The sequence below is a fragment of the Squalius cephalus genome (assembly GCF_949319135.1).
Source record: "Squalius cephalus genome assembly, chromosome: 14".
In the NCBI taxonomy this organism is placed as follows: Eukaryota; Metazoa; Chordata; class Actinopteri; order Cypriniformes; family Leuciscidae; genus Squalius; species Squalius cephalus.
Genome location: NC_137135.1, coordinates 33,629,552 through 33,651,926, shown reverse-complemented (window position 1 = coordinate 33,651,926; position 22,375 = coordinate 33,629,552). Strand labels below are relative to the sequence as shown.

Below are 22,375 nucleotides of genomic sequence, written 5' to 3'. Positions count from 1 at the left end.
CTGTTTATAGATCTCCTTTAGCCGTAATAACAAAATTGCAGATTACCAGTAACACTTTTTTTTTAAAAGATACAAATAAAAAAAATAATAATAATAAAATAAAAAAATAAAAATAAAAATCCAATAAAAAAATAACATTCTACTGAGCAACATTTTGGTCAATCGGGCTTACAAAACATGCAAATGTGCAAAAGAGAACACGTAATTTAGAGGGACAATCAGCTGTTAGTAATAATAAAATCTATTTGGAAAATAGAACAATCACATTTGTGCAAACTTACCAGTGTGCTGTGCGCATCGGTAAAATCAGCGGCTCGTGTCTCCTTTGGAATTGTTTCTGTTCCACTCACGTCAACACTCATCAGACTTTGACTGACGGGTCCGAAATACTTAACATCACTTTTCCTGGAGTCTGTGGTTCTGTAAATTTCATAATTATGCACGTGCTGCAGAGTTCCTGTGCCCACGGTGTCTGCGTAACGCGGCGGATAGTATGGAATAACAGGAAGACTTGACTGATAATACAAACGTGATTGTCTCCATCTGTAGATTTTAACAGATATTATGACGACTAAACATGTTATGAAAAGAAATGAGACTGCAGCCAAGGCCAAGACTAGATAGAAAGTCAGGTTGTCGTTGTATTCCTTGTCGTGCGTAAAGTCAGTGAACTCCGAGAGCACTTCAGGGAAGCTGTCCGCCACCGCCACGTTAACATTGACTGTAGCTGATCGAGAGGGCTGCCCGTTGTCCTCCACTACAACAGTGAGTCTTTGTTTGACAGCATCTTTATCTGTCACTTGGCGTACAGTTCTTATTTCTCCATTCTGTAAGCCCACTTCAAACAGCGCCCTGTCTGTGGCTTTCTGCAGTTTATATGAGAGCCAGGCGTTCTGACCAGAGTCCACATCAACAGCCACCACTTTAGTCACCAGATAACCCACATCTGCCGAACGAGGCACTATTTCAGCCACCACAGAAACACCTGACTGGACCGGGTACAGAACCTGAGGCGCGTTGTCATTCTGATCCTGAACGTTAATGAGAACTGTAGCATTTGAACCGAGAGGTGGAGACCCTCCATCCTGCGCTCTCACGTGTATCTTAAACTCTTTCATCTGTTCATAATCAAATGATCGCACCGCATGAATAATTCCATTGTCTGCGTTAACAGAGAAGTACGTTGAGACAGGAGAACCATTTACATCGGTATCTATGATAAAATACGCGATACGCGCGTTTTGCCCTGCGTCAGGGTCTGTTGCTTGAAGAGTCAGCAAAGAAACGCCGGGAGAGTTATTCTCTAATATATACGCTTTATATTCACGCTGACTAAAGGCTGGAGCATTGTCGTTGATATCAGTGATATCTAGTGAAATCGTTTTTTTACTGAATAATGAAGGGCTGCCTTCGTCTGATGCAACTAACGTTAGGTTAAAACTGGAAACTTTTTCTCGGTCTAGTGGCGCGTCGGTTACTAAAGTGTAGTACTTGCGCGGTGATGGTTTAATTGTAAAGGGAGAATTTTGGTCTAAATTTAAGCGGACCTGTCCATTTTTACCGGAGTCTACATCCTGGACGCTTATCAAAGCTACAATGGTGCCAGGAGGAGAATCCTCTTGTATCTTACCTGAAAAAGATGTCATGGTTATAATCGGGCTGTTGTCATTGACATCTACAACATCTATGACCAATTTGCTTGCAACGGTTAGGCCCCATGGGTCTTTAGCCTGCAAATTAAGTTCATATTGCTGAACAGCTTCATAGTCTAAATTGCCAGTGAGTGTTATATCACCAGTGGCTGCACTGATTTGGAAGAGGTGCGCTGCGTCCTCTCCCATATGAGTAAAAGAATACGTGACATTGCCATTGAAACCTTGATCTGCATCAGATGCACTTACTTTAGTTATCAACGTCCCTTTTACTGCGTTCTCAGCTACACTTGCTTTATACATTGTTTCAGTAAAAATGGGTGCATTATCATTGGCATCAAGAACAGTAACGAGTATTTTAACAGTTCCAGAGCGCGGCGGGTCTCCACCATCAATAGCCGTTAATATAAGTGAATGCTCGCTCTGTTTCTCTCTGTCCAGCACTGACTGCAACACCATCTCTGCATACTTGCTGCCATCTGAGCGACTGTGCTGCTTTAAAGCAAAATTATCCGCAGGTTTCAGACTATAGCTCTGAAGAGAATGCAATCCAACATCAGGGTCAGTCGCAGTGTCTAACAAGAAAATGGTGCCTATAGGCGTCGACTCGCTAATCTCTAAAATCATTTCTCTCTTAGAAAAAACTGGTGCATGATCATTGATGTCTTGAATCTCGATTGTAATCGAGAAAAATTCGAGAGGATTTTCAAGCAAAATCTCAAGACCGAAACTACACGGTGATTTTTGTCCGCAGAGCTGCTCTCTGTCTATTCTCTCTTTCACCACCAAATGTCCTTTGTTACGGTTCAGTTCGACATATTGTCTACTGTCATCAATAACGAGACGCGCACGGCCAGACACCAACCTTTTCACATCCAAACCGAGATCCTTCGCCACATCTCCGACAAACAATCCAGGTCTCATTTCCTCTGGAATAGAGTAACGAATCTGCCCGGACGCTGAGTTCAGCACGAATAAAAGAAAAATGGAGAATCCTGCTTGCCATTTTACACACCGCCGCAAATGGACTCCTTTGTTATCCCCCATCCTGCAAATGTAGTAATCCGAGAAAATACAATCATACACCACGAGTTTTCAAATATCCAACCATTTAAAAATCCCCTCTGTATTGCTCAGAATGTTCCAAAAAGAGCTGTGTACAAACAAAAGCGCTTCGTCTGTTTTCTCTGTCCTGTCTGACGCAATGCCTTCTTTACACAGCTCTTTTGAGCACTATCCTCTCCCTGGGCAACAGCACCTCTCACAGTTAATAAGAAGCACAACAACAGTTCTGGACTGTCCAGCATCAGGGCCCAAAGAGCAAGGTCTGATTTATGAGAGTGCAATATGAGGTTCTTGCACACATAAGTTACATTTACTAGACAGAAATTCGACAGTGAGCACCTAGTGCTTAAAAAAGTAAAATTCATCATTGGGATGAGCTCAGAGCAGGAACAATGCAGAATTAAAGTCAACCCAACCAGATTTGAGCAATTACAGTTTATCATGAATCAATAACCTATGTATTCCATGACAGGTGTTTAACAAGCGGGCCAAACATGATTTTAGGTGCAATCTTGTTTGGTTACCCTCTTATTTAATCAAAAATAATGAAGAAAGTGTGTGATATTGAGCCAGTCAGATGTGATCCTACTGTCTAAGCTAGCCGATGATGACCTACCTTTGAGAGGATGAAAGCGAGTGGAGTGTGATCTCCAAAAAACAGACACAATCCTCAGTCTGGTCCAGTAAAAGCAGAATGTGTGTGTGTGTGTGTGTGTGTGTGTGTGTGTGTGTGTGTGTGCATGTAATTGTTCATATGATGTAAGAGGACACACATTTGTATAATGACATGGGTATCACACTGGTATTATAGCATAAATGTGGTTTATGAGGACATTTCTAGAGCCCTCGTAATTATAACGGCTTAAAAACATACTACACAATGTTTTATTAAAAATAGAAAGTTTTGTGTGATGGGTAGCATTAGGGAAAGAATAGGAGGAGAGAATATACAGTTTGTACAATATGAAATCCATTACACTTATGGAATTTCCTCATAATGATAGGTGCACCAACTTGTGTGTGTCTGTCTCTCTCTCTCTCTCTCTCTCCACTTCCGGTGTGAGTGTTGGGTGTGAGGTGTGAGCGGCGGGGCTGAGTGGTGCTGAATGCTGTGAGTGAAACTTCCCCTTTTTTTTTTCTCTCTACGCTGCCTTTTTCTGTTTGTGTTCTGTTACTTAGTGTTGTAGTAGGGCCGTGTGCTGTCCGGTTTTCTAGGAAGCATGTCGGCCCAGCGGGTGCAGGGTTTGTGCTCACTTACGAGACGTCACGCAGTAAAGGTGACGTCCGCGGTGAGCATAGAGGACTGTTGCTTGGCTGTTGGAGAGGTGGTTGGACACTCAGGTGTTTTGTCCGCTTCTAGGTAGAATAATGCTTTAGTGGTTTTTTTGGACAGCGTAGAAAAAGCTAATGAGTTGGTAGAGCGGGGAATTGTAGTTAGTGGAGAATTTGTGTCAGTTCTACCTCTTTCGTTGCCTGCCAAAAGAGTAACACTTTCAAACATACCTCCTTTTGTGAGTGATGAGATCTTAACTCAAGCATTGTCTCGCTATGGTAAGCTAGTGTCTCCAATTAAAAAGATACCGATCAACAGTGAATCACCGTTATTGAAACATATAGTTTCTTTCCGGCGTTTTGTTTACATGGTCATCCCAGATGATGCAGATCTGGATTTATCATTAAACTTTCGTATTGAGGATTTTAGTTATACCATTTTTGTCACTACTGGTAAGACTAAGTGTTTCGGATGTGGAAAAATGGGACATTTAATCCGAAATTGTCCGAATAAAAATAATGAAGGGGAGAAAGAAAATGAGAACAGAATGGTTCAGCAGGGTGAGGAAAGTAACGGTGAAATGGAGACAGCTGTGCCGAGTGGAAGCTCGTTTGTGACAGAAAGTTTAGAAAATCCTCCGGGGGAGTCTGAGGCTGAGTTAGCCACAGCTCCGAATGAGCAAACTGAGTCGTGTCCTAATATTGCATCCGTAGTTACGGTTTCTAGTGAGTCGTCGAGTCTGGTTTCTCTGTCTGATAACCAAAAAGACAGCAGAAATGACGAACAGAATCAAACGGCTATAAGTGAAACTAGAAGCAAAGTTGACGGAGCAAGAGAATCTTTTTAAGATGCCTAAAAAAAGAAGATTAAAAAACAATTTTTTAGAGGCAAAGATTAGCAAAATTGATGACGTAAACGAGACACTAGACACCGAGAGTGACAGTGATTCCTCAGAATGTAGCGTGAATTTTTCTCAAAGTGAAGTTGTGGATCGTAGCTACGAACTTGAGGATATAAAATTGTTTTTAAGATCGACGAAAAACAAGAGAGGAGTAAGGGTAGAAGATTATTTCCCTGACCTAAAACAGTTTGCTGATAAAGCAAAGAGTTTTATGGACGGAGATTGCTTTACCAACAAGGAAGTTTATAGACTTAAAAAAATTGTGAGGAACACTAACAATGCCCTTAATAAAGATGCCAAGTGAAATAAAGAATAGAGATAGCTCCTTTTTTTGGCATCATGGAGTGTATCTTTTCTATCTAATTTTTCTTTTAATGAGTGAAGTACATCTCGCTTCTTTAAATGTAAATGGTGCAAGGAATTTTAAGAAAAGAGCAAATATTTTTGATGAAATTCAACAGAAAAATATAGATATAGCTTTTTTACAAGAGACACATAGTAGCTCAGATAATGTTATTGATTGGATGAAAGAGTTCAATGGAACACCTGTTTTAAGCCACAACTCTACTTTAAGTGGCGGAGTTGCTATTTTATTTAGTAAGAATTTCAAACCAATTTCTTATGATGTTGATGAAATTATAAAAGGTCGATTGTTAAAAGTTCGAGCTACTTTTCAAAGTTTTGTTCTTGTTTTGATTTGCATCTATGTTCCAACTGTACCTGTGGAAAGACTTTTATTTTTAGACACCCTTTGCTCAACCTTACAAAATTGTCATACAGAAGACTTACTATTTGTAGGTGGTGATTTTAATTGTACTGAATGTGATCGAGATAGAAATCATGTTGAACCCCACATGGCCTCACGTAAACGTCTTGTTCATTTAATTGAAAAATATGATTTGTGTGATGTTTGGAGAGCTCTGAATGGAAATGAAAGACAGTATACATGGGCTCATACACATGATAATAATTTATCTTTAGCTAGATTAGACAGACTGTATGGTTTTAAGCATCAATTGAACATGTTTAATAAATGCTATATCACGCCAGTATCGTTTTCTGATCACCATTTAGTGAGTTGTAAATTCTTTTTGAATACATTTAGATTTAAAAGCGCATACTGGCACTTTAATACAAGTCTTCTAAATGACAAGTTTTTTATAGAATCTTTTGAGTTTTTTTGGAAAGAGTTTAAAAAAACAAAGTCATCTTTTAATTCCCTGCAACAATGGTGGGACTATGGCAAAGTACAAATAAAACAGTTTACACAGCAATACACTAAAAATGTCACAAAAGATTTAACTCATTCATTGGAGTCGCTAAAAAAACAAATAATGGATTTACAGGAATTGACTCAAACCTCAAGTGATAGTATTTATTTGGAAACTTTTTTAAAGAAAAAAGCTGAGCTCAAAGAATTAATAGACTATAAAGCACAAGGGGCTTTAGTCCGTGCTAAATTTTTTAATGTTGATCAGATGGATGCACCTTCCAAATATTTTTTTGGCCATGAAAGAAAAAATGGGCAAAAGCGTATAATTCATGCCTTACGTTCCGAGGATGGTAATTTATTATCAAATCCTAGAGAGGTTCGTGAGAAGGCAGTGAGTTTTTATCAGTCCCTGTATAGGAGTGAGGGTAGGCTAGAAAGTGGAGAACGGTTTTTGGGTGAAAGCTTACCCAAGATCTCAGAAGAATCAAAAAATGACCTGGAGAATTCCCTAACTTTAGGAGAACTCCATGAAGCACTCCAGAGTATGGAGTCCGGAAAAACTCCTGGAATAGATGGGATACCGGTCGATTTTCTAAAAACGTTTTGGTCCCAGATTGGAGCTGATCTGCTGGAGGTGATCAACGACGGTTTGCTGGAGGGTGGGCTGCCGTTGAGCTGCCGAAGAGCAGTGGTTACCCTTCTGCCAAAAAAAGGAGATCTTACCGAGATTAAAAACTGGAGGCCAGTCTCACTCTTATGCAGTGACTATAAGTTAGTCTCAAAAACATTGGCAAATAGATTGGCCAGGGTAATGGGGCAGGTGATCCATGCTGATCAGTCTTATTGTGTGCCCACAAGGTCAATTTTTGACAATGTTTCTTTTATTAGAGATATTATACAGGTTTCTGAAATATTTAATATCAATTGCGGTTTGCTGTCCCTTGATCAAGAAAAAGCATTTGATCGAGTTGAGCACTCTTATTTATGGAATACTCTAGAAGTTTTTGGTTTCAAAGAAAATTTTTTAGGTATGGTGAAAAATCTATATTGTGACATTGAAAGTGTAATCAAAATTAATGGTGTTTTATGTGCTCCATTCAAGGTTAATAGAGGAATCCGACAAGGATGTGCATTGTCAGGAATGCTATACTCTCTTGCAATTGAACCACTACTCCAACAAATTAGGAAGAGTTTGGATGGTTTGAGAATACCAAATTGTAGTTTTAATTTTTGTTTATCAGCGTATGCTGATGATATTATAATTTTAATTAATAGACAAAATGACATACAGGTTTTATCTAAATTATTAGAAGACTTTGAAAAATGCTCCTCAGCAAAAATAAATTGGAAAAAAAGTGAGGCCTATTTATTAGGAGCATGGAAGGAGGGGGAACCCACTCTTCCTGAAGGTTTATGTTGGAGTAGATGTGGTATAAAATATCTTGGGGTGTTTTTGGGAGATGAAAATGTTGTGCAAAAAAATTGGGATGGAATGTTACAGAAAGTAAAAGGTCGTCTCGATAAATGGAAATGGCTTTTACCTAACATGTCTTATAGAGGTAGAACACTTATTGTCAATAATTTGGTTGCATCACTGCTTTGGCATAGACTGGCATGTATTGATCCCCCTGCAAAGTTAATGGCAGAAATTCAAGCGACCTTTGTTGACTTTTTTTGGGATAAACTTCATTGGATCCCACAGAGCATCTTGTATCTACCTAAAGAAGAAGGTGGTCAGGGATTAATTCATCTACAAAGTAGAATTGCAACTTTTCGGTTTCTTTTTTTACAAAGACTTCTCGATGGGCCAGTGAATGTAAGCTGGAAGGCCATTAGTTGTGCTTTACTACGTACTGTTGGAGGCTTTGCTCTGGATAAAGCCCTTTTTTTGATGGACCCCAAAAGTATGGACCTCTCGCATCTGTCTTCTTTTTATCAGAACCTTTTTAAAGTTTGGAGTCTTTTTCACATCCAAAAGACTGAGAACTTCCATTCCATTTACTGGCTATTGAATGAACCTTTGATCTTCAAAGCTAGATTGGACATTTCCTCTTCCACATTTCTGCAGGGTTTTAGTAAGGTGCTACAGAACTCAGGAGTGGTGGTGTTGAGACATTTAGTGTCCTTAACTGGGCCTCATTTTAAGGACATAGAGGCTGTTACAAAAAAACTTGGACTAAGATCTATGCGCTTGATGACACGTTTTGTAAACAAGTTAAAAGAAACCTTTACAAGTGAAGAAAATTTGATATTGGAAGATTTTTTTTCAGGGGCTAGTATCCCTGATAGTGATGACCTGTTTCCATGTGTGTTAATCCAGCCGAATTTCGAAGAGTGTTCAGGTTTTTTTTTAAACCTAGAAGGTTTCCTTTCAGTTGATCTTTTTTCTTGTAAAGGCAAAGATTTGTATAAAATGTGTGTTCTTATTCTAAACAAAAAAATGCTTGACAAAAGAATTGATACCCCTTGGCAGTCAGTTTTTAAAGTATGTAATGATGTAAAACCTGAATGGAGAGTGCTATACAAAACACCATTATTAAAAAAGACGGGTGATTTGCAGTGGAGAATTCTGCACGGGGCTATTGCAGTCAACTCTTTTATTTCTGTTTTGGATGCGAGTAAAAACCCTGGTTGTCCGTTTTGTCTTCAAAAGGAGACTGTTTTTCATGCTTTTGTGTACTGTTCTAGGCTTACGCCTTTATTTGTATTGGTTCAAGAAATGTGTGATAAATTCAATGAGATTTTTCATCCAGAAACCTTTATATTTGGTTTTAAGTATGTGCAGAAAAAACGTATAGAGTTTCAATTGTTGAATTTTATTTTTGGTCAAGCCAAATTGGCAATTTATATGAGTAGAAAAGGTAAAATAGAGAAAGGGTGTAATGATGATGTGACTCTGGTTTTTAGATCTTTAGTCAAAGCAAGAATGCTGATTGATTTCAGATTTTACAATGACATGAATGATCTTTCCACTTTTAAAATGAGATGGTGCAGTCATGATGTGTTGTGTACAGTAATTGAGGATGATTTAATCTTTTGCTTCTAAAAAAAAAAAAAAAAAAAAAAAAAAAATATATATATATTAAGTAACCTAATTTATATACACACTATTGTTTGTTAAAAAGGTGATTGTAATTTTTTTGGCTACTTGTGAATTAAAGTTTTTTCAAAATTCAAATTCTCTCTCTCTCTCTCTCTCTCTCTCTCTCTCTCTCTCTCTCTCTCTCTCTTGTCTGTGTGTAATTCAACTAACATAACAACAGAAATTGTGCATAAGTTTCTAAGTGTCAAATTTTCATAGCAATTAAAATAAAAGATTTTCAGTAACACTTTACAATAAGGTTTAATGCATTACTATTTGTGAATGCATTAGGTTTTGACCTTTTTTTTTTATCTGGGACAATTTAACCAATACAACTTGTAACATTTCAGGTTGCATAAATTAACATTGTTATGAATGAACTCGAACTGCGAATGAACAGTAATATATTATTAAATGAACAAAACCCAGATTCATAAATGGTTTTAAAATGTTATTCTTAGTTTATGATGAATTTAACTCATGTCAAATTATAAATTGTTACCAGAATGTATCCGCTACAAGGTTTTGCAGTGTGACAATGATAATTTTACGTTTGCACAATGTAAAATATTATTACTTTTAATCTTTTTTCAAATCAACTTAGATAATTAATGTGGGTCAGACAACATAATATTTTGAGCTACTATTTATTAAACCAATCTCTTTGTTGTATTAACTCATTTTTTTTATTTCAATGAACTCAAAATTTTAAGGCAACCAGGTAACTTACTTTTTTAAGTTAAACCAACAATAATTTATTACAGTGCAGCTATATAAATACAGAAGCAGGGTATGTGTTATTGTTTTGTATATTTTTATTGTACAGTATGTAGTTTTGGGTTCTGTAGAGGATTCAAACACGTACACTGACTACACATCTGTGTGGATGCATGAAACATGAGCAGCTCTGAAGCTGCCGCATAGTCATACATACTTAGTGTGGTGAGATTGCATTATTCAGACTGTGTCCCATATAGCCTGCATTTTAATGCTGTAAAAGTGGGCCAGAGTCCAGCCTTAAAGCATAGTGACACACTGCTGCAGCAGGGGAGGAGAGACCTAAATAATGCACACACACACACACACACACACACACACACTCAGTCAGTCTGGTTCGCTATCTTTGTGGGGACTCTCCATAGACATAATGGTTTTTATACAAGACTGTATATTCTGTCTCCTTACACTAACCCACCCCTAAACCTACCCATCACACAAACCTTTCTGCATTTTTACATTTTCAAAAAAATATAATTTAGTATGTTTATTAACCCATTTCTCTCGTGGAGAACCGCTGGCTACTCCCTCAATGTAGGTGATCTCAGGTTTTACTATCCTTGTGGGGACATTTGATTCAGTCGCTTTGGCAGTGTTTTAGTGAACCACCACAAGATGGAGCACTGCACATACTGTATGCTTACATTCACATTCACATACTGAACTGAACATGAGCAAACAGCCCATCATGAGGTCTCTCTAAAAGTAAAAACATGTAGTGGAGGTTTTAAGGAGAGTATGAAAATTTAAATGAGACTGAAAGAGAGAGAGAGAGATAGCAAGTGCAGTGGAATAAAGCTTTCTGTGGATTGACAATAATATTTTATATAATAAAATAGCAGTGTATCAAATATGTGTTTCTTACCTATAAGAGGAGATTGATTCATTTCCATTAATCAGGACGAAGCGCAGGTGCAAGTCATGGAGGGGAGAAAAGAGAAAGAAAATAATTAACAAAAATAGATTTACAATTTTTTCTAGTGGAAATGTGTTGATTTGTTCGAAGCACTTACACTTGTGCAATTGTGCACTTAAGCAATAATGGTGTTTGCCAAGGCAAGCATTTGTATTACTGATTAAACAAAATTAAAATAAACACACACTAAAAGACAAAGTAATCACAAAGTGCACTCAGAAAAGCCATAAAACACTGAATATGGCTTTCACAGAAACACTGTAACATAATGACATACTAGCATACACAATGGCATCATCATGATCTCCAGCGTGATTGGAAAGTGTACACTGAGAAACACAAGAGTGTGTGGGACATGAGGAGACATTTCTGCCTCTGTCACCCTTAGTAGCTCTTCATGAAGGCATCTCTGCATGTGTGCACTAAAATAATCAGATTTGATGTCTGTGTTTTAATATTTTGCTGTACATTTTCTCTTTTACACACACACACACAGACAGAGACAGAGAGAGTGAGAGAGAGAGAGAGAGAGAGAGAGAGATTCTCACATGTACAGAAGTGTTCAGCAGAAGTAGGCCTGCCTAAAGCAACAGTTTAATCACACATGAGTGAACATTTTAAATAGCACACAGTCACTGACTGGAATATGTACAGCATTCTGTGGATACGGATCTGCAGTACATCACAGTCCCAATACTGTACACTCTCAGAATAAGAGGTACAAAAGCTAGCACCGTAATGACACCATTTTTAAATAGTACTAATATGTATCATTTAGGTACTATAACATGCACCTTTAAGATACTTATATGCACCCTTTAGGGGTAAATAAGGTACAAGGGTGTACCTTTTGAAAGGGTAACCATCCAAGTGACCACTTTTGTACCTTTTTCTGAGACTGATACCAAGCATTTAACTACATGTATATTCCATGCATTCATAACTGGCACTCAGAACAAATATTGTTAAGTCAACAACTATGATTCAGTTAATAAAACCCTTTTTATGTTTTTTTTTTTTTGTTTGTTTTTTTAATTATTAACCATCCGAAGATCTGATGCTAATTAAATTTGCCCCTAATGTCACTTGAAAATGCCTAAATTAAGCTCAGAATGACATTTGATTTAAATTTATTTGCAAATTCACCCCAGTCTCTCTGTTGTAGCATTATTGTGGCATTATTTATGCTCACGTGTATGCATCAGGCGTTCATGGCCCGATTAAAAGGCATGTCAGAACATATTATACACTGCAGATGAGCTCAGTGCACAGTCACAGTTATAAAACACACAAACATCTGCTCAGAGAAAACAGAACTCTCCATGTAGACTCTACATTTAATCAAGCAGACCAACAGTTTATATGTGGCCTTATAGTCACGAGACTAAATCATCCTTTATCCTAGATAAGAAGCTCAAATGTCTGGACAGTTGTTAAATGATGGTTAGATATGTCATAAAAAAATCCTCATTTTTTAGACTCATCCTCATGGCAAAGTGTCTTAGTGGTAAATGTAATAAAAATGTTAAATGAAGATAATCGCATAACACTTTCACTTTTACACTTTTCACACATTGTAGTATAGCAACATTTCTTACTAGTAACTTTAAACCCTGCAATAGAAATATCTGCTTTAGAGCAAAAGAGAAGCTAACAATAGCACTGCCAAATATATATGGTATGAATTACTAACCGAAAGTATGACCAGTAAGATAACTTAGTACTAAGTTTTCAAGCAATAATTTAACTATGAACAACTTTAAGGTGAAAGGCCATTACAATTGTATCTTATGCTACCTGGATTGAAAGACAAGCATATGCACAAACATATTTTGTCATCGCACAGCAAGCAAGTACATTTACTGTTAACAGAAAGAAAAAAAAACATGCATATCTTTGATTAAACACAGGACAGACATACTGGGACACTACGAAGACTGCTGAAGGGTATGACCATGTTGAATATTTCTACTGAATAATCAACAAAATCATTCATGAATGTGTCTAATGTTGCATGCAGTATTTCATAATTTCCCTCTTAAAAGAGATGCTCAGATTGTGCCTCTTTTGATAAATATTTTTATTAATATAACTCCTAAAGCTGAAAGTCACTTTACAAAGCACATAATGCACACACACGCACAGCACTATGCAGAGTAAGTGTTAAAATATCTAAAGTATAAATGTAGACACCTCCAGTGACAGTGATTCTGGTTCAAATCAGTAACTAAATACTTACAGATTAACATCGTCTGGTAAAAATGTGTTTTTATGTAAATTAATTATACATTCACAGTTTGTGTATTGTCAAGGATCAAAGGAAATATTTATTATTTGAACTTTAAGGTAAGATCACCAGTAACAAATTGCACATAGATGACATTGCACATTTATGAGAAAGGATAAGAAAGGAGTTTTCATAACACGTCAGATTAATATGTATACAATCAAAAATAAAGCACGGAGTAAAGAGTACGGAAAGACAGATGAAGATAAATTTGTGATAAATCTGGTTCACAGAAGCAGAAGAGGGTTTATGTGAAATGTAACATCTTTCAACCATTTAATCTTTCAGTCTGAGAGAGAGAGAGAGAGAGAGATAGTGTAAACAGAGTGAGAGAGAGAGAGAGAGAGAGAGAGAGAGAGAGAGAGAGAGAGAGAGAGAGAGAGAGAGAGAGAGAGAGAGAGAGAGAGTGTAAACAGAGTGAGAGTATGATCGGGCAGAAAATATCTGCAGTCAAAGAATGCAAAGATACAAGCACAGTGATTACCAAGGTTATTATAGTTTTGCATTTTTAAATTATTTTTAGTTTAATTAAATTTTCCTGTAAATTTCATTTTTTAATGGTTTCTATTTCACCTAACACATTTCTATTTAGTTTTTATATATTTAGTTTCAGTTTTAGTTTTAGTAATTATAGTTCAGCAGAGTTAACAGAACATTTCCATTTGAAGACATTTAATTTCAAGTTTAATGTTTGCAGTTTACAGTTAACTCTTGTGCAAACCTCTTAATAAAAAAAACAAAAAAACTGACTGACATTCATGGCTTCCAAAGGAAAAAAGTAAAGTCTGTGCTCATTGTGACATCATATACATCATGCTCAAAGGTTTACACACCCCTTGCAGAATCTGTGAAAATATGAATAAATTTAACAAAATAAAAGGGATCATACAAAATGCATGTTATTATTTTATTTATTTATTTAGTACTGTCCTGAATAAGATATTTTACATAAAATATGTTTACATACAGTCCACAAGACAAAACAATTGCTGAATTTAACAGTTATGGATCATCCATATGATTTTTTTTTTTTGTCTTTTTTTTGTCTTATGTAAATATCTTTTATGTAAAATATCTTATTCAGGACAGCACTAAATAAAAAATAACATGCATTTTGAATATATATATATATATATATATATATATATATATTATTCAACATATTTTCTTATTATATTTTAAAATAATACATTAAAGCAGATCCGCATAACATATTAAAGAGCACACAAAAGTCTTTAAAGTGCAATTATAAAACATTGTTTAAAAAACAAACAAACAAAAAAATATTATGGATGTCAAGATCTTGTCACATGCAGAATCAAAGCAGAAAAGGACATGAAACAAAAGTGAAGTGTTTTCACGAAACAGGATAATGCATATAACGAGGAACATGTGTCATTTGCTTGCATAAAGCCTTCAGTCCGATCTGTTGATAAGGATTTTCTGTATGATTGTCAGGGTCAAACCATCTGGGTTAGAATTTATGTGGCACTAAGAGCGTTGCACGTGCAGTGCTGCGGCCACCCACATGCCCTGACGTCCCACTCTTATTCCGCATGTCAAAATCAACAAAGTCAGAGCCGAATCTGAAGTCCCCTCTCCACGAGCCTGTGGTTAAGAATGAATTATATTGATCATCCTTCTGCAAAGTGTTGAAGCGGCTCACGTCGGAGTAGCCAGGTGGTCCGTAGGTGGGAGGAAAAACAGGCAAGTTTGCAGTTGAGCGATACATGTATCTGTGTCTACATAATCTCATATAGACCATAGCAATGATGAGCACAAAGAAAAGACTGGACACGCCCGCCAGAGCCAGTATTAAATACAGAATAAGGTCCTTGTGAGCATGTGACTCTTCCAAGCCACGTGCAAAGAGCTCATCGATGACTGGCAAGCCATCTTCAATCATAATATTGACAGTTGCAGTGGCAGACAAAAACTCAGGCCCGTTATCACTCACAGAGACTAGCAAGGTTTGTTTGATCTCATCATCTTCTGCAAATGGTCTTAGTGTCCGAATTTCCCCACAGTGCAGTCCAACAGAGAACAAATTAGACTGCGTGGCTTTCAAGATTCGATAGGACAGCCATGCATTGTGCCCTGCGTCTGCATCAACAGCAACCACTTTAGTGACCAAATAACCTGCAGGAGCAGCTCGGGGCACAATGTCATCTGCAAGGTATCCATCAAACTGAACTGGGTACAGAACAACCGGGGCATTGTCGTTCTGATCTGCAATAAAGACCCGGACAGTGCACGTGCTAGTGAACTGAGGGCTGCCTCCATCTCGCGCCATCACTGGAACATGGAAGTGAGTGGACGTCTCGTAATCAAAGGGCCGTCGAGTAAATATCTCACCGGTCTCTGCGTTAATGGAGAAAAGAGAAGCTGCATCTTCTGAAAGAGAATACAGGATTCTAGCATTCTGCCCCTCATCTGCATCGTCAGCTCTGACTTTAATGACTGGGGTTCCCTGAGGCTGATTCTCTGCAAACTGGATGCTGTAGTCACCGTGTCTAAAAATAGGAGGATTATCATTAACGTCTGTGACTGTTATGGCTACAGTTTTGCTGCTGAATAAAGGGGGTGTTCCAGCATCCACAGCAGTCACGGTTATGTTATAGTGAGGACTCTTTTCCCGGTCTAAAACTCCATCAATCACAAGCATAAAGTAATTCTTCACTTCTGAAACAAGCTTAAATGGCACATCATCAGATATCTCACATGTGACCCGGCCACTGGTGCCGGTATCAAGGTCGTAAACATTTAGCAAAGCCACCATGGTTCCAGGTGAAGCGTCTTCTGGCACAGTAGCAGAATTTGATTTAACTGCAATAACAGGTGCATTGTCATTCACATCTATCACATCTATGATGAGTTTACAGTGAGATGACTGTCCTCCTCCATCTTTGGCTTGAACATCCAGCTCATGAGAACTGGCCTCCTCATAATCCAATGCGCCCATGACCCTCACCTCTCCCGTCACAGGGTCAACCTCTAAAATCCCTCTTGTCTTATCAGGCACGTGACTGAAAGAGTAACTAACTTCCCCGTAAATCCCGCTGTCTAAATCGGTTGCATTTAATTTAACCAACACAGAACCTTGAGCTGAATTTTCTTGTGCGCTGACTTTATACACCCTTTGACTAAACACAGGAACATTATCATTAGCGTCTAACACGTGAATGTGAATTGAAGCCGCTCCAGAACGAGAAGGCCGGCCACCATCCACTCCACTTAGGGTCAGAAAGTGATCAGCCTGGTTTTCTCGATCCAAAGGCTTTTTGAGCACCAGTTCAGGATATGCATTTCTGTCCACCTGAGTATTCATCTCTAAAGCAAAATATTCACTCCCACTGAGTTGATAATGCTGAACAGAATTAGCTCCTATGTCAGGATCGTGAGCACTTTCAAGTGGAAAACGCCTCCCTAGGACCGTTGACTCCAGTAGCTCAAGCTCAATCTGACCGTTATCAAACGCTGGGCTGTTATCGTTGATGTCCTGGATGTCCAAGAGGAGACTGTAGACTTTGAGCGGATTCTCCAGTAGCAGTTGAAATTGCAGGACGCAGGGTGCAGACTGTGAGCAAAGCTCCTCGCGGTCCATTCTCTCGCTCACCAACAGAGAGCCTGTTTCTGGACTCAGCTCGCAAAACTGTCGGCTCCCCTCAGCAACAACTCGTGCATTACGTCTCTTGAGCTCCGTCACATCTATTCCCAAATCTCTCGCCACATTGCCGATGATGGAGCCTTGCTGCATCTCCTCTGGAACCGAATAACGCACTTCAGCAAGAGAACCGCACATGCAAATGAGGCAGAAGCAAAGCTGAAGCCAGAAATGTGCCAGTACGCATCTTGACAAACAAATCATGTTGTAAAATATTAATGGTTACATTTAAATAATAAAGAACAAAAATAACGAGGATAAAAGCGCATTCTGAACAGATCCTCAATGGGGCAGACACTGTGCTCTGATGCCTGCTCCTGTCGGCTTAGATTTTTATTTTCTCTCTCTTTCTCTACACGCCTACAGCACTCCCCTCCCCATCCATCCCTCATCTCTCCCTCCTCTCCTCCCCTCACTGTGCAACACTGATTAAACTGGGGCATCAGGGCACACAGCACAGATGAGATCACTTCTTCCTGAGCTGTTCATAACATGAGAGCGTCACCCAGAGACCAAATGTAAGAGTTACAGACCCACAAACTCTTTCCACAAAAATAAAAAAAATATTATTAAAACTTAAAATATATATATTAAAAAATGTAGCAAATAAATATTGATATCAATTTTATATAATCTCTCAGTATTAGTCATTACTACCATGTATATATATATGTATGAAGAACATAGATATCAATATTTATTTGCTAAATATTATTTCAGGGGCCAAAAACAGATTTGAAAACTTTTTTTTAACTTTTTTTAACAATATTTTTTTTTTTTTTTTTTTTTTTTTAGAACGACTGAACAAACATCTTAACTTAAATCTGTATCATAAGAAACTCTCAAATTCATAGAATAAATAATTAATAATAATTATACACACTATGATGGTTACCTAATTAAAATTCCCTTCTGGAAATGTATTCAAAAAGCCACTTTTTTGAATTCTATGCAAACTTCTAATACCGGCCAAATGGATAGTTATAAGGCAATGCACTGATGTTATAACTGGTAAAGCCAGTTTCTTGGGTTGTAACTTATGAATGGTTGCCAAGGTGAGAAAAGTTGCAGTTTATAGATCTTTCTGATTAGCAAGATTTGATGAGACTACTACTCCAAAATCTACTTTTGCAAGGCCATTAAACAAACAAATACTTTAAGTGTAAATTAAATTTCACGGTGATGATGCAGCGCACATTAAAATGCAGAATCAATTTCATACCTTATTTTCAGAGGTGCTTTCTTGCATAGCCTCTGCATCAAGCCCTTCAAGATCATCCAAAGCTGTCTTTTTCAGAGTCAGGTCAGCAGTCAGTGTGCCCTCATTATAAGATCTGATGAACTTGAAGTCACTAGTGCGCGAGCCCGTGGTCAGGTACGCGTCATAATTGTAAGTGCTGCGGAGAGTTCCCGCGCCCTCCACCTCTGCGTAATTTGGAGGGAGATAGGCGCTGGGAATGGCTACAGCTCCATCAAACAACAGTCTGGGCTTTCTCCTGCGACAAAACCTCACGGCCAGGATGATGATGATGAAGGTCAGGAAGAAAGTGGAAACGGACACCAGCGCGATGATCAAATAAAACGTCAGTTTGGAGCTGCTCTCGTCATGAGACATGTCTTTCAGTTCTGGAACTTCAGCCAAGTTATCTGATATGAGTAAATACAACGCGCACGTGGCTGAGAGAGAGGGCTGTCCGTTATCTCTCACGGACACAATAAGGTTCTGTTTCATGCTGTCAGATTCAGAAATGTCCCGCTGCGTCCTGATCTCCCCGCTGTGGACACCGATAGTGAAAAGTCCCGGATCAGTCGCTTTAATAATGTGATACGAGAGCCACGCGTTCTGTCCAGAATCCGCGTCCACGGCGATCACCTTGGAGACCAGGGAGCGCGCTTGCGCAGCTTTGGGGACCATCTCGGTCATGAAGGAGTTTCCTTCCGGAGAGGGGTATAATATCTGAGGAGAGTTGTCATTCTCATCCGATATGAAGACACTCACGGTCACGTTACTGCTCAGAGGAGGAGAACCGTTGTCTCTGGCTAACACGAGCACTTTGAAACTCTTCATCTGTTCGTAATCAAACGACCTCACGGCATGAAGGACCCCGGTGTCTCCGTTAATGGATAGAAAGGAGGACACCGGTGCGCCATTGACATCAGAGGACAACAGAGAATAAACTACAGTGCCATTCTGTCTCCAGTCCGGGTCTGTAGCTGATACTGAACAAATAGAGGAGCCCGGTTTGTTATTTTCTTGCACATGAGCTCTGTAATTCTGCTCCTCAAATACAGGTGGATTATCATTCACGTCAGCCACAGTCAAGTGAATATTCTTAGTGGAAGATAAAGGCGGAGAGCCCTCATCAGTAGCAGTGATTGTAATATTATAATCAGAGAGCAGCTCGCGGTCTAATTCACCTGTGGTCACCAGAGAATAGTAGTTTTTGATTGAAGGAACGAGTTTAAATGGGACGTTTTGCTGAATAGAGCAGCGCACCTGTCCATTATTCTCAGAGTCTCTGTCCTGAACATTAATGATGCCAACCTCTGTACCGGGTAACGCGTTCTCAGGAATAGGTCCTTTAAGTGATTTGACTATTATTATAGGGGCGTTATCATTAATGTCACTTACACTGATCACAACGTTTGAGTAAGATGTTAGACCTGAACCATCTTTAGCTATTATTCGCACAGTAAATGTGGCTTCTTCCTCAAAATCTAGTGGCCCTTTTATGCTGATGACACCTGTCTTCCGATCAAGGTAAAACAAATGTTTATAGTCTTCCATAACATGACCAAACTCATACATGACTTCTCCATTTTGTCCCTCGTCAGCATCAGTAGCGCTCACTGTCACCACTACAGTATCTACAGGAGAATTTTCAGGCAGACTGACTTTATAGACGGCCTGACTAAAGACTGGAGCATTATCATTAGCATCCAGCACAGTGACGTGTATGGCTACAGTCCCTGATCTCGGTGGAGTCCCGCCGTCTACCGCAGTGAGAATTAAAGTCACCTCTTTCTGCTGCTCACGATCCAACTCTTTATTTAAAATGATTTCGGCGTATTTCTCCCCAAGAGAGTTACTTTGCACTGACAAAACAAAATATTCATTATTTTGAATAGAATAGCCTTGAACAGAATTTTGCCCAATATCTGCATCGTTTGCTTCTTCAAGCAAGAAGCGCTTGCCTTTGTCGGCGGATTCATTTATCTCCAGATTAATCACATCTTTACCGAAATAAGGACTGTTGTCGTTAACATCTTGAACCCGAAGACTGATAGGGTGTAATTCTAAAGGATCCTCCAGCACGAGCTCTTGATTTAAAACACACGAATCTTTCTTTCCACAAAGACTCTCTCTGTCGATTCTCTCCGCTACGGTCAGTTCTCCAGTATTCAGATTTATGTCACAGTATCGTTTTCTGTTACCTTCAGTATCAATACGAGCCTTACGAGATGACAGTCTGTTCACATCGAGTCCGAGATCCTTTGCTATATTTCCAATCACAGATCCGCGTTTCATCTCCTCCGGGAAAGAATAGCTCACGTCTCCATAAGCGGTGTTCGCCATCAGCACGAAGAACAAAAGGCCGAACATCTCAGCAAAAACGCAGAACGTTTAAAATGTTTCAGAAATTGTTCAGAAATTAAATCCAGATATACAAGTAACACGTAAAAGACTCATAAATGTTCAAATAAATCCAATGTCTGAAATAGTCCTTCGATCACCGTCGACGATTTTCTATAACAAGACGAGCTTGAAACTGTGTATGACATCATAAACAGGGTGGAGAGATGTGCACTGAACACACACACATGGTTTTGCAGGTAAACAGCGACACTCTGAGTTAAAAAGAAGAAACTAGATAAAAATTATATATATATATATTTGACAGGATTAAGTGTCGCATCATGTAAATAACTCTTGTTATATAAATTCTTTAGCAAAACAAAAGCCAGCAGCAACATTTTCTGAAGAGTGTGAGAGAAGTACGACCACAGTACGTGTAGTATTAAAAAGAGGAAAAGAAAAGAAAAGAAAAGAAAAGATACAGCAGGATAGAGTTGTGTGAGGTATAATATAGGAGAGGAAAGAGCAACACGCTCAAACACCAAGAGTAAACGCCAGTGCAGCACCACGGACAGCGACAGGGAAAACCAGCTCTATGCTATTTCCAAACAGAATACATGGACATTGTTGGACATTTACAAAATTACACTTAATGGCACATTTCTGTCATCCGACTTTAATTCCATCTAAATACCATCAATACATAAAGGAAACATCGATGAGAGAAAACGTAAAACTACTAAAAATATAAACGTTCATAGATCATATTACAAATAGCAGAATCCACGGACACACATAGCCTACTAATGATCCAAAAAATATTTAAAACTAATACTAAAAAAAAAAAAAAAAAAAAAAAAAAAAACCTAGAAAGAAGGTTTATTCAACAGAGTGAAGCAGAAATTAGATTTCTTCCCTCTAAAAATCACCAACAATCAACTTTTAACCTATTTAAATCTAAAACAGTGGCTAGTGGGGGGAAAAATACAAGTACTTAAATTAGTAAAAACACATCGATTTGTGAATCATGCCTCATGACTTAAAACTGCCCACATGACCAAAAAAAAAATAAATAAATAAAATGAAAATAAATGTTAAGACAACTTAACTCATGGTACATCTCTGATGTCAAAATGTCACTCATATCTACAATAAAAGTACATGAAAGAGACAAAAGATCTGTCAAGAACAGAGTCTGCTGCCAAAGAAAGCACTCAGTTTAGAACACAAATACATATAAAAACTGTAAATCAAACCATTCTTAAAAGAAAGACTGTGTTAGTACTACCTAAAAAACAGATACACTTTCCTGCACTCCAATAACTGTATTTCATAGGCAAGTTAACGCCACACAGGTCTTATAAAAGTTTGTGTAATGAAGTCTACGTAAATGAAGCTGCTAAAAAATATGTCATATTAAGGACACCATGATGAAAGTAGCCTAATGCAAAAGTTACAGATTCATTTCTTATTGAGTTACAGAGAAGGCAGAAAGAATTATGTAATTTAAAAAGAAATTTAACATGAAAAAAAAAAGTTCCATTATTTATTTATTTTTAACTTTCTAAATAATTTGCAAATGTCGTCAATCCTTTCGATATCAAGGCCTCAGTCTAAAAAAACGGTAATAAACATGGTGATGATAATACACAGAGACAAGCCATATGGCTTAACTTAAAGGAGAACTCCGGTCAATTTTAACATTGAGCTCATTTTTTTGTACATTTGGAGTGCTGTCAATACAGAGAACAACGACAAAAATCGGTGTTGCCTACACCGAGTTATTCTATTTTTAAAATTTGCACCCTGTTGACTTCAATGGGGCAAGTACTAAACCTGCTTTTAGCCTCTTAACATCCTTGATGTGTCATTACAAGTGCACAGAAAATGTGAGTGATTCCTTCTGAGTGAACACGAGTGAGTCTGACTGCAGTAGATGTGAAAGAAATGTATAAAAATGATGTTATT

The 22,375-nt window shown here is 38.2% G+C and overlaps 2 protein-coding genes across 9 annotated transcripts in view; both read right to left on the bottom strand.

Annotated features, from left to right (window-relative positions):
• Positions 1–22,375, bottom strand: part of LOC307170773 (protocadherin gamma-A11-like) — a gene marked incomplete at its 5' end in the record, with an annotated part of 204,737 nt that overhangs the window by 105,285 nt on the left and 77,077 nt on the right. Inside the window, one exon of one of the 8 annotated variants that reach the window (XM_079892054.1) lies at positions 18,053–20,614. The exons of 6 other annotated variants lie outside the window; for them this stretch is intronic. In XM_079892054.1, the coding sequence (XP_079748180.1) occupies positions 18,053–20,434 (2,382 nt within the window). Of the gene's footprint in view, positions 1–281; positions 2,878–18,052; positions 20,615–22,375 lie in introns of those variants that run through there. One more of the 8 variants, XM_079892057.1, reaches the window with a different exon arrangement.
• LOC307170784 (protocadherin beta-15-like) lies at positions 14,626–17,043 on the bottom strand. Its single transcript, XM_079892080.1, has one exon. The coding sequence runs from the start codon at positions 17,032–17,034 to the stop codon at positions 14,641–14,643; it is 2,394 nt and encodes a 797-aa protein (XP_079748206.1). The 5' UTR covers positions 17,035–17,043; the 3' UTR covers positions 14,626–14,640.